Source organism: Hippocampus comes, unplaced genomic scaffold (genome assembly GCF_001891065.2).
Source record: "Hippocampus comes isolate QL1 unplaced genomic scaffold, H_comes_QL1_v1.1 scaffold255, whole genome shotgun sequence".
NCBI classification, from domain to species: domain Eukaryota; kingdom Metazoa; phylum Chordata; class Actinopteri; order Syngnathiformes; family Syngnathidae; genus Hippocampus; species Hippocampus comes.
This window is the reverse complement of record NW_017806034.1, coordinates 58,013-71,420: the sequence shown is the minus strand read 5'-3', so window position 1 is coordinate 71,420 and position 13,408 is coordinate 58,013. Positions and strand designations below refer to the sequence as shown.

The 13,408-nt window shown below is 41.2% G+C and overlaps 1 protein-coding gene across 2 annotated transcripts; it reads left to right on the top strand.

Moving 5' to 3' along the window:
* Nucleotides 1-5,959: 5,959 nt before the first annotated feature.
* Nucleotides 5,960-11,923, top strand: tfa (transferrin-a). 2 transcript variants are annotated; one of them, XM_019892848.1, is made up of 17 exons: nucleotides 5,960-6,090; nucleotides 6,457-6,608; nucleotides 6,708-6,810; nucleotides 6,988-7,179; nucleotides 7,272-7,401; nucleotides 7,607-7,662; nucleotides 8,019-8,182; nucleotides 8,329-8,482; nucleotides 8,550-8,710; nucleotides 9,208-9,304; nucleotides 9,394-9,414; nucleotides 9,616-9,780; nucleotides 10,387-10,537; nucleotides 10,996-11,063; nucleotides 11,134-11,315; nucleotides 11,419-11,611; nucleotides 11,701-11,923. In XM_019892848.1, exons 1-17 carry the CDS (start codon nucleotides 6,036-6,038, stop codon nucleotides 11,745-11,747), a joined length of 2,091 nt encoding a protein of 696 aa, XP_019748407.1. In that variant the 5' UTR covers nucleotides 5,960-6,035; the 3' UTR covers nucleotides 11,748-11,923. The 2 variants fall into 2 exon arrangements, with proteins under 2 accessions (XP_019748407.1, XP_019748408.1); XM_019892849.1 differs by having other exon boundaries at nucleotides 5,984-6,090; nucleotides 6,460-6,608.
* The last annotated feature ends 1,485 nt before the right edge of the window (nucleotides 11,924-13,408 follow it).

The window sequence follows — 13,408 nt, the reverse complement described above, 5'->3', positions numbered from 1 at the left end:
GCAAATGGCCTTGAAAGATGAAGGTATGAATTAAAGTATTGGTAAAGTTTTGAAAAGTGTCAGTGATAGATCGAAATCAAGATTATTTTTTTTAATCCTCTATTTAGATTTTGCTGAAAGCTGCTAGGATCTTTTGAAATAATGCTAAAGTTGTTTTCTCTAAATGGTCTTCGAATTTCAATTTCAAATACATTTTTTAATATCGAACACATCTCACAATGTTGCGTGTGTGTGTGTCTGCTGAATGTGCTGAAACCATACCCCGCTCAACTGTAAACTTGAAACCAATTTCCAGTACTCCGACCTGTCCTGAAAAATGGATCCTACTCATCTCGTATCTTTCTTATGTCATTCCAACGTGTTTGAGACACAAAATATATCCGCGAAAGCCCTCCAGTGGTAATACTTCACCGGGTTGCTGCAGGGCTATTTCACGGCACAACAATGAAGCGCTCAAAAATGCACACTTCACCTCAAAATCCTTGCACACATGCTAGCTGTCATGTCAGACTTTTTTTTTTTTTAATGCCCCCTCCCCACTCTTTGTCTTTCTCTGCGTGATGTACCTACACTCACAGCCAACAACGTGGCGCTCTAAAGTGGCGGTGACAGAGGAGTATCCACAGTCAAGATGCGTTTTGGATGTGTAGACCAAAATGTGACACATAGCCCTGTTTTAGCCACACCTTATAAATCCCGTGAACTAAAATGGTGACGAACGGTTGAACTCTGAAGCTCCAATATTGTGTATTACATAATTCTCAGTCTTGGCAATCGTCTTCAAATTTGTATAATGTATTTCAATGAACAATTCTCAACACCATACAGGTTGTCGTCCTTTTCAGACGTCACTGCTAAAGAGATTTTTTTTTTTTTTTTTAAGAAAGAGACTCGCATCTGTACAAATAGAAAAGGACTTGACCACTCACTGTGCAGAAATGACCGTTCATGAGTTTTTTTGTTTTTGTTTTGTAGAGTGAACAAAAGGTGCCGCAGGCCAAATGAGACCACCAACCAGCACCTTTTATAACACTACCTCGAAACATCTGGTTAAACGTATTTGGAACTTGAAATCAATTAATTAGGCTAGGGGGTTTTCATCACATCACAGTTATTGGTCCCTTCAGGTTTGTTTAACATGTTGAAACCACTGAGACAGGATTTCAAAAGCCTGCACATCCCTGTTCAAATACCACATTTTGTGAGCTTTCTCCTGACTGATGCCAAAATTGTGACGACCGAAATATCTGGAAAACTGCTGGAACCACTGAACTTTATTTCAGGTTAATCAGAGGCACTTTAAACCAGGGGTGTCAGACTCATTTTTGTCATGGGCCACATTGTAGTTACGGTTTGCCTTGGAGGGCTGTTATGAATTTGGGAAACCATATACACGTTTAATCACCTCCACATATTACATGCACAGCGCACAACAACTTGACTGTTATTGTGGATTACATATGACAATTTGGAATTTTGGTCCAGATTTTAGCAAGCATTATGGAATTTGACATGCTTGATTTGCTTTTGCGGGCCACATCTGGCCCCCGGGCCTTGAGTTTGACACCTGTGCTTTAAACGGAGGCAGCAGATGTGTACTGACTTGTATTTCACGTGAGTTTGAATTGTATTGGTTAATTGTGAATGCAGCCACATCACTGGTTAAGAGGGTGTGCACACTTATCCAACCACATCGTCTCATTTGATTATTTCTACTGAAGCATCTGTTATGCAGAATTACTGTAGCTTTACATATACAAACAAAAAATGTCCTTGCCAACACAAATGTCTCACTTAAAAAAAAAAAAGATTAACTGTGCTGAATTGGAGAAATACAAAGCAAACGACTGGATCAATAAAGCGGGACCCTCCGACCCCGTTCAATGGGTGTCCCATTGCATAAGCGAGTGTTGACCCCACTTTGGGCCCAACTTTTGACTGCTTCTCCAAATGATCTCAATGGAAGTTAATGTTTAGCAGGGGCGCACTGCCACTTTTTGCACGTTGCGTGGTTGTGCAAGGGCGGACATTTTAGTTTTATCACATCACTATTCTGGTGATGGACAAAAACTGGAGGTATGGGATTGGCAAGAAATGTTTGATAGGTGCTCCCCTTCCCCCATACAACGATGCAGTCATGGGCACAATCGTAAAGTGTTTGGCTTGATTATCGTATGTCTCTGAGAAATTTTCCTGAACAATTACCTCGTGTAGGGTGTTTTAAAAATGATTCATAGCCCCGATGTGCTGAGAAAACCTTAGAGGCTGACAAGTGTAAATATTGAACCTGTCAATAATTCCAGTCAAAGATCCAACACTGAGTAGGGCTGAGCTACGGATCACCTGACTGTGACATAAAACGATCACTAATCATGTAAGGGTACACACATAGCGATCATTGGGAGAATTTAAGGGCCCTTTCATGGAGGACTCTGATCTGGCTATGCACATACGGAAAATCGGGCCAAATGTAAATATTTTCACACTCTCGGGTCAAAGTCAACTCAGGCCCGATTATCGGATGGCTGGAAAAGATCATCCTGAGTGATTATCCTGTGTTAAGATACGATTGCACATAGCAACGCACAGCATGCCATCGACAAACCCATTTCATAGAGCAATGTGCTACAAAAATTCAAGGACCGAACGTAGATGCATGCCACACCACGACACGCCCTGGAATTCAAAAAATGTTCAATTCAAGAGAGCGGTCGCAGTGACGTCAAAAGGCCCGTCCAATAGGAGAGCGGCTGGCGAAGCGATTTCAAAGTGACCAAAAGACAAAAATATTTTCTGACCATTGTGAATTGTGACACACAGAGGTTCGGTTTACATTTCGCATTTTTGTCTGATGGGCTTAGCGAGTGGCAACGTAAAATGTCCGTCGGTGGCTTCACTTCTCCCGACGGGGAGTCAGCGACATGGTTCGTCCATTCACATATACAGTACGTCCGTGCTCACATGTGAAAGATACATTCAGACCATCGAAAAGTACAAAAGACTAAGCTAGGCTAATTTAGCTTATGTGGTAGCTACGTCAGGGTGGAAAACTCAAACAAGAGTACTCAAGATATCCCAAGTAACTATATACTGTGTAAAAGTAGAATACTGTCGAGATTTTATACTATACTACCCAATCAGCAAAGACATTTGGCCCACATTCGGCGTGAAGCTGACACAGGTGGCCTTGCGTCGGCTATTCACACTACTAAAATTAAGCTATCATAACTATTACATAAAATAACTATTCGCGCATTAAGCAAATATGTTGATTTTCTTCCCCACAGTGTGTGCGGTCAGTCACATTTTAAAACCGAGTGACAATGATTAAAGTCGGTATGTGTGTATTTGACTTCAGAAGAGATAAGGTCTTGCTGGGGATTTTTGAGTAGCGTAATCAAGTGTTGATTTTGTAAGAAACTATCCAAATGAAGCCCATGACTCACCTTCAACCTTTACACTCCCTCCCAGTCCTGAGTAGCATTCCTGTTGAACAGAACAACACATTTTCCTCTGCAGCTGTTGTTCACCAGTTTAGATGTCACACACATTGTTTCGCATTTGCTGACGTGATTGGAATTGAAAAAAAAATGCTGAATCTCAGGACTTACCCTTAACTTTTGCAACTGTCAGGTCGGAATGATGTGCTAGCAGATTGGGTAGAAACAAACTCACACAACATACACACACACACACACACACACACACACACACACACACACACACACATCAAACCTTGAGATAATTGCTCAGAATTATCGTTTTTGAGACATCTGATAATCGGGCCTTTGCTGACTTTGAGCGGAAGGGAGGAAAATTATTAAATTATAGGAATGTGTGTGCCCAGCTGAACATATGATTGTCGTCCCAAGTGGATGGGGGTGGGGAATCATTCTGAACACAAACCTCACTAAGGGATAATTGCTAATAATTTTTTCAAGACATGCAATAATCAACTTTTTGCTAATGTTGATTGGAATTCGGGAAGAAGGCTGAATTACTCTTTAACCCACCTCACACCACACGATAATATTTTGATGAACAGACCTATCCTCATGTGTGTATTCTACATAAAATTTGAAATTGTCATGCCCAAATGTTTTCCCGACAGATTGTGGGGGGTAGGGGGGTCATTCAACACAGACCGCGCCACAGTAGCATCCGATAACAGGAACCTTCTTCAAAAGGTGAGTGGTTTTACTGTATTTGAGTTTAAGTTGGAACTGTATAATTTGAGGTAATCTTAAATCGAAAAGCAGGAACTCCTGTCTGTAAAAATAGTCTCAACATCCTGACCTCACCTCTTTGTTCTGTACAAAAGTCCCAGAACATCATGAACACGCCAAAATAAGGTCAACACCATTATAAGTACTATTTTGTCATGGTTAAACATTTGATTGGAATTGCAGTGCAAACATTCCAGTGTTGAAACACTTAATGGGAGGTCAAAGAAAACCCAAACGTGTTGGGAAACCTATCTCAGGTGAATTCCATTATTTGTTCATGGAGAACAAAGTGGGAAGTGTTACTGGTTACAGTTATCAAAGTGACCATGTGAACCTTTTGCCTCTTTTCTTGAGTGATGTTGACACGGTAAACATGGTCATATGTAACACGGCCTTTCATGAGTCGACTGCGTTAATAATACAAAGTTCGGTTTGGTATCAACATATCTGTTACCATTATCTCCATACACAATGTAACTTTTAGTACACTCTTCGGTCCTTATTTCACTTCTCATAAAAATGAGTTGATGTCATGATTATGAATCATATGGGATTATTATTTTTCATATACATATACGATGAACGACTGGTTAGCACGTTCGCCTCACAGTGCGGAGGTGCAGGTTTCGATTCCGGCTCCGGCCTCCCTGTGTGGCGTTTGCATGTTCTCCCCGTGCCTGCGTGGGTTTTCTCTGGGTAGTCCGGTTTCCTCCCAATTCTAAAAACATGCGTGGCAGGTCAACGGAACACTCTAAATTGTCTTTGAGTGTGAGCGCGGCTGGTTGTTCGTCTACGTGTGCCCTGCGATTGGCTGGCGGCCAGTTCAGGGTGTCCCCAGACCCTCGTTAGGATAAGCGGATTAGAAAATGCAAGAATTGGTTGGATGACTCAAATGTGAATCCTTAGGCAATCCAAGATTTATTTTTGAGGCTGTTGAAATGTTGGAATTCAAATATTTATTAATCTTGCCCGCATTTCTTCTGGCCGCCACTAGGAGCGCCCTACCTTACCAGCACCTGAGGTCAATTAGCCATCAGGTGGGCCACAAAGACATAAAATAGTGAAGAGGAGATTTTGGTTCTCTCTTCTCTGTTCGTCACATAGTGGCAATTGTAACAAGGAAAAAAAAAATTGTTTGTGAGGTGGGGGAAGCAACTGTGGTTTGGTATGTGGCGCTGTTTGTGAAGCGTCCCACGTTGAAAGTAACGGCAATATTTTGTCAGTCACGTTTTTACCTTAAAACGTTGTTTGTGGACTTGAGTTTTTGAAAAACTTTTTCTTCACATCGACTGAATGTGTCCTATTGTATATATTCAAAATATTAAATGCTAGTTCGAAATGTTAAGATAATTAGCAGTCCCACTTGGCTTTGAACTAATGGCTATTTTGACAAGTCTAAATCTAATGTTTCAAGTATAACTAAACATTCTATTGATTAACATTCGCTTCATTTGAATTTCAGTATGAGCTCCCTAATTGTCCCAAAATTGTCAATTCACAAAGCTGACTTTGAGTTTTAAATCGGATTATTTCGGATGAAACTATTCCACCAAATCTCATGTTGCCTACGATTATCAATCTTTCTGTTCTGTTTGCATAAAAAGCGCAGCCCGAAACTTTGCTCCAAAATGTTTATTTTATGTTCCATTAGTCTTTTGTCCTTGTGTCTATTAGGCAAGGTTCACACACGTACCCAAACTGCGCAAACATGATTCATCTGCCCTCCCCTCCCCTCCTCCAAGCCTAGAATGTGGCTATAAAAGGACGCTCTGACTACAGCTCACTCTGCTGACCTGGAGACTGTCCACCATGAAGCATCTCATCTTGTCACTTCTTCGCCCTGCGCTGCTGCTCAGCTATTTGGGTAAATGGCAATATTTTAAACATGAAAACATTTACTCTCCAGCGTTTATCAGCGTCCTCGTATGCTGTCTGATTAAATGCCGTACTACCTAATCTTGATGTCAAGGAAGGTAAATTGCTGCTCAAATGGGCTTTAAAAGACTCTTACCACTACTGTAATGGGTTTTCACTATTAGTGTACAATTTAACTTTTCTAGTACTGTGCTGTACTAGTAACACTATGAGACCCATCTAGTGTATGTAAAGTGTTTGAGCATTTTATCCTTCATCCAGCTCAAGGTTCATATTGGTGCACTGCTATACTACTACATATTATGCATTACTTTGCTTTGTTGTACTGTACATGCTCAACTGTTAATTTTTGCAGTAGCTGTTGTGCTGTCGGCCCCTGCCGAGAATGTGAGATGGTGCGTCAAGTCGGACAAGGAGCACGAGAAGTGTGTGGCGATGGCCAAAAAGGCGCCTGTCTTCACTTGCGTCAAGAGATCCGACTCTTTGGGATGCATCACTGCCATTCACGTGAGTGTTACTTTTCCCAAAATGGATCAGGAAGTTGCCAAGTGGCCAATGTTGCCTTTTAATTTCCATGAATTTTTCAATTTTTTTTCCCTTGGATAGGAGGGTATCGCAGATGCAATCACATTGGATGGAGGAGACATCTACACCGCTGGGCTGGAGAACTACAAACTACATCCCATAATTGCTGAGGACTATGGTGCCAGTAAGTCAGCACTAAGATTTCAAAGACATTGTGGGGAATTGATCAGTGGTGCCTTGACGCAATTCAGTTAGTGACCGAACTTGCACTTGAACATATCACAAAATGTAATTTATGTAGAGTGGCTCAAAGCATATTGTTTTCAAATGACATGAAATCATTGTTGTTCAATCTGTTCAGCATCGGATACCTGCTACTATGCCGTCGCTGTGGTTAAGAAGGGCGGAGCCTTCGGCATCAGAGACCTGAGAGGGAAGAGGTCCTGCCACACTGGCTTGGGAAAATCTGCTGGCTGGAACATCCCAATCGGAACTCTCATTAAGTTGGATGTGCTGAAGTGGGGAGGCATTGAGGATGAAAGTATCGAGTCTGGTGAGTGACATCAATGGCTTGTGATATAGAGTATCAGTTTTTAAAAAAAAATTCTAATTCATTTATTTATTGATTGATTTATTTTTACGCAGCGGTGGGTAACTTTTTCTCCAAGAGCTGTGCCCCTGGAGCAGAAAAGGGTACATCACTGTGTCAAGCCTGCAAGGGAGACTGCTCGCGGTCTCACGACGAACCTTACTATGACTATGGCGGTGCATTCCAGTAAGTAGTCTCCTCCCATTTATCAAATTTAAGTTGTTTAGGGACAGTTAGGAGTGGGAGGGAGTACATGTACAGAGAAAAATAAGGCTCCCAGGATTGACACGGGGAATCCCACTTCATAGTCACATGTTCTATGTTAGAAATTTCAAACGATATTCGCTCAATTCATCAGATCACATGGATCCACTTTTTAATCTGTTGCTAGGTGCCTGGTAGAAGATGCTGGAGATGTAGCGTTTGTGAAGCATCTTACTGTACCAGGTCAGTTCCTTCAATGTTCTCTGCCTTGTATTAAATCATGATTGAAGTTGTAAGCCAAAAAAAAAAAAAAAAGATTCCAATGTAGCATGTATGTGCCCCAAATTGGGAGTCATTTGGGACCCAGAGGTAAGGGTGAAAAATCGGGAAAATTTTGAACAATACTTGAACTGTACTGTATGGTTGTATGTTAGCATTTTGATCAGTACCAGAAAACAAGTTCAAAGGGTATCTGTTTAATTTTAATGACTATTCCCTCCTTTATATAAAAATATTATTAAATATATTATTTCATATATTAAAATATTATCTAAATATATGATATAAAAATAAAGTTTTCTGAATCTGAATCTTTACAGACAACATGAAGGCTGACTACGAGCTGCTGTGCTTGGACAACACCAGAGCACCCATTGACAACTACAAGAATTGCCACCTGGCCAGGGTACCCGCTCACGCTGTGGTCACCCGCAAAGACCCAGACCTGGCAGACTTGATCTGGAATAGCCTCAACTCACTACAGGTAGGAATGGACACCTGGTTTGCAAAATGCTTTTGTGCGGCTTGAATTTGTCAGAAGGCCCATGCGGGTTCAGCCACTGAGCTCTGGAGGTGCACCCAAATCCTGGGCAGGATTCGCTTTTCTCATCTTTATTTATTTTTCAACAGGGTTTTGACCTGTTCTCCTCTCAAGCATATGCACCCGCCAAGAATCTGCTGTTCAAAGACTCTACTGTAAAGCTGGTTAGGTTGCCTGCCAACACAAATTCCTTCCTGTATCTGGGTGCCAGCTACCTGGGCATTGTGCGTTCCCTCAACAAAGGTAACGACAGATGTAGTAATCAAACTCGGGTGAACACTGAAGACAATTTTGCATCATTTCATTTCAGAGGTCATTGCAGCCGGATCAAACGCGATCACATGGTGTGCCGTGAGCCTGTTCGAGACTCGGAAATGTGACAAATGGAGTGTCAACAGCTTGGTGGATGGCGAAAGCAAAATTTTGTGCCAGACTGCCCCTACTGTGGAAGAATGCATGAAGATGATCATGGTGAGAATGTATACATTTAAAGGTCTGTCAAACGTGCTCAGTCGCTTCCCTTGGAAAGTTCAAAAGAAATTTACCCACGTTCACAATGAACACAAAATTGGATGGGCATGTCAAATGATGGGTGGCCCGGTGATCCAGTGGTTAGCGCGTCAACCTCACAGTGCAGATGTCAAATGATGGAAACACATGGGAAAAAATATCTCAGACCATTCAACATTTTGGTTTTAAGCAATTTTCCACTCAATCACACAAACCTGGACTTGGGACAGCAAATCAGTTTCTCCGACAATCATGAAATTGGATAGACCTGTCTATCGTAACAGGTTGTGAAATTTTAAGCACCACGTCTGCGATGAAGATAAGTCAGCTACTTTGGTTTATGCCGCCATTTTGTTGTAATTCTCAGGCTCTTACATGAGGATTTTGGTCAAGTGAAATTTTGACACACCGCTTGAAGTTCAACAGGCAATTCAACCATTTTATTTTCTTCACTGTAGAGCAAAGAAGCAGATGCAATGGCAGTGGATGGAGGAGAGGTGTACACCGCCGGGCAGTGCGGTCTGGTTCCAGCCATGGTGGAGCAGTACGATGAAGGTATCTTAGTTTTTTGTTGTTGTTTTGTTTTGTTTTTTGTGTCATTTTTTTTTCAAAGTAACATTTTATCCTTTGTGTTCTCTCCACAGCCAAGTGCAGCCAATCTGGAGGTAAGTAAATGTATCTAATTTGCTTGGCATCTCAGTTGGGCTCTTGCCTTTGGATAAGTGGGTGCAGCTGGGCCTAGTTGTCAGCCATTGACAAGGGCACTTGGACAAACAAGCATTTGTAATTTCAAAGAACCAAACGGGCATATTTTTTGGAATGTTTAAAAAAAAAAAATCTGACTCACAATTTGTGCATGTATATAGTCTCAGCCTCCTCCTATTATGCTGTTGCTGTGGTGAAGAGGGGTTCTGGGGTGACCTGGGACAACCTGAGGGGGAAGAGGTCCTGCCACACGGGCTTTGGCAGAACCGCCGGCTGGAACATTCCCATGGGGAAAATCCACAAACAGACTGGCGACTGTGACTTCAGTAAGTGTCAATTCTAATTCAAATGTGTACAGTACACAAGTAACTCAAATCGTAACTTTGAATGGTGTGACTTTTCAAACTTTGTCAACACTGTATGAGTCACACCAGGATACTCAGGCTTTTAATTTCATCTGAACTGACCTAAAATGTGAGACTCCACGCGATTTGCAAGTTGAAGTCAAATGTTTTGACTGCTTTGTGACACATAGCACTCCGCACATCAATATGACTGCGAATGCAATTGAGTCGGGTCTGACAGCAGTTTAACGAATTTATATTGGAATGCAAAACTGAACTGTTTTTTCCTCACGTCAGTTTTGGAAATATAGGACACCCGGAATACTTAGAATCTTTGAAAAACCATAAAACAAAATGGAAACATGCAACGGTATGCCTATGGTTATAACATTGAGAGAAAAGGCAGCCCTAATACTCTTGATTTCTACGATGCTAGCTTTCTTTGCTGATCTTGATAGTACTAAACCTACTGGCAGTTGCTCAAACCTCTCACTGCATAAACGGATTACCATATATGTATCTAGTCATAATCCGCCTAATTTTGCCGCTTGCTCAAAATGATCACAATGCATTGTCTTTTTTCCTCAGGCAAGTTCTTCAGTAGCGGCTGTGCCCCCGGATCTCCAGCCGACTCACCGTTCTGCTCTCAGTGTGTAGGCAGTGGCAAAGCTGTGGATGACAAAGCAAAATGCCGAGCCAGTGCAGAGGAGAAGTACTACGGCTATGCTGGGGCCTTTAGGTAAACTCTTAACAGTGCAGCCATGAATAATTCGGCAAAGCATCAGGCTGCCTACTTTCTATCGCCCTTATCTTCAAAGGGGCTCATCCAATCCAGCAGTGGCTGGGGTCTATTTCCGCTGACTTCTGTTGAGAAGCAGTCACTGTTTTGAGTTTTAGGAGATGAAGCAAGGTACATGCATCCTGGATTGGTTGCCTGCCAATTGCAGGGCACATAGGCAAATGAGCTTTCACTGGTCATATGGTCTGTTTAGTCTTCAATTAGTTACTACGCATCTTTTTGGATTGAGGGCAGAAGTCCAGAGTACCTGGAGATAATCGGAGCCCCTTAACTGAGGCAGGAGTACAAACCACTATTACACTGTGCTGCCTTGGAAAATGTGGATAATGCCTTAAAACGTGGAAAGGTGCTGCATTAGAGGATAGAAGATTAATCTTACAAAATTTTCCGCTTTTCAGATGTCTTGTTGAGGGTGCCGGTGATGTGGCCTTCATTAAACACACAATTGTTGCAGAAAACAGCGATGGTAACGTGACACTCAAGGCTTGCCACTAATCACCAGTACCACACCATCACATATTTCTTCTCCATTGCAGGAAACGGTGCAGCATGGGCCGCTAATGTCGTGAGCAGCGACTATGAGTTGATTTGCCCCAACAAGGGTCCAGTGCCAATCTCAGACTTTGAGTCTTGCCACCTGGCAGTCACCCCAGCCCACGCTGTGGTGACACGTCCTGAGAGTCGCAATGCCGTTGTCACCATTCTTCAGGAACAGCAGGTAGGAAGTACTGATTGCCTTGTAATTGTTCTTGCAAGTAGTGCAGAAGGTGAATGAAATTTGACAGCAGAGCTGATTTTTTTTTTTTTCCTTTAACTTGTAGAGCCGGTTCGGCAAAGACGGCAGCGATCCAAATTTTAGGATGTTTGAGTCCGCACCTGAGAAGAATTTACTTTTCAAAGATTCCACCAAGTGTCTCCAGAAGGTGCCAGGTACAAATGATTATAAGAGCTTTTTGGGACCAGATTATGTGGATGCTATGATCTCACTGAGGCAATGCAGTGACTCCACTCCAGGTTTGCATTTTGGTTCTTAAACCTTCAAAATATGTATCAAGTCTGATCTTATAAATGTTTAATTTTACTGTTTTTTTTTCCTTCCACAGATCTGGAGAAACTGTGCACTTCCCACACCTGTCAGCAGACAAACTAGATGGCTCAAACCGCTTTGCAAGAAGGCATACTGATGCCACATTGTCAAATTTCTCATCTCAGCAGCCACTTGGAAATAAACGCATTCTTACGCAAATCATTAGACATCTGACAAAGCTGTTTCAGTAACTCTTGTTTTTCTTACTTTTCAAATAAAGGCCTTTCCAATCCCTTGAATACTCTGAATAATTACCAGAAAGTACTTTGGTGTTGTCAACTTAGTGGTTATTCAGTTTTGCACATTTTACTCACGATTTCTGTAACCTTGCACAATCTACGAAATGCTTAGTGGAATTTTGAGTGGGCTCATACAGTGCGGTGTGTGTGTGTGTGTGTGTGTGTGTGTGTGTGTGTGTGTGTGTGTGTGTGACAATTGTAAAAAAATTAAGATGGCTACTGAACAGATTTCACTTATCACAAGTTCGTTTTGGAACGTAACCCCTGCGATAAATGAGGGATTACGAAAAACATTTCTACTGCCACCTAGTGGCCAAGGCAGACACGTCAGAAAGAGCAGCACGATATGCAATGAATTGAGAAAGTGTGACAAATTGAATTCTGTGGTAATATATTGCTGCCACCACAGAAAAAAGTTGAAAATCACATCAAATGAAATTCACATTTTGTCAAATTTATTGCATTAAAATGTGAAAAATTTCACATTTTTATGTGATAAGTTTAATACAACATTGTTACATAATGTGATAATTTACCCCCTAATGTGAATGGTTCACATTCAGCAAAACAAAATACAGCAAAATACACCTTCTGGTACAAATCAAAATTGCTAGCTACAAAACTATGCTGCTCTTCCATAATACTGTTAAAAAGGCCAAGTATTTAAAAACATTTAAGACATAAAAAGACACAAGTAGTGAAATGGCGTTCTGCCAGTGACCTGTGATACTGAACTTTTTTTTTTTTTTTTTACTGGTGTGGTAGCAATGATTACATATTTTACCGAATGTTCTCAATGATAATATAAAGCGTTATTTTTTCCATTTAAAATGCATATTGGAATTTGTTTAGAGCTTGGACTGGCTTAATGGCATTTTAATGGGTAAAGATGACTTCAGTGTCAAGAAACAAACTAAACTTGCATCTCAAGGCATCAATTTATGATTAAAAAGTGTTTTTTTTTGTTTTGTTTTTTTAACTAATTATTTAATTATTTTTTTATTTCATGAAAAGAAGATGTCATGCAAATAGTACTGTAGAGCAGTGGTCCCCCACGTTTTTTGTGTCAGGACCAGTTGAGACAAGTACGTGATGTTGGCGGATGGGCAACCATTGCTTTTAAATTGACAGTTTTAAAGAACCGGTGCTGACAAAAAAGATAGCTGTAGAGTAATTTAACATTTTATTAAGATGTTTTATTCCTTTAAACCGGTTTTATTCAATAGTACAACTAATGTAGAATAATATAAATAACACAGGAAGAAATTGACTAATCAGGAATAATAAAAACGCCTTATAATGTAAACGTAATAATATTGAAGTTCCATCCAACATCCGGCGTTAGCATCATTGCTACTTGCAAAGGTGACTCATCAAAAGACGACACGATTGATTGTTACTTTCATCCGGTGGCTGCCAGCTAGTTCTGAGTGACTAAATGCTAATGTTTACGTGGGTAGGCTGTGCAAAACTCGCATTTTCGTG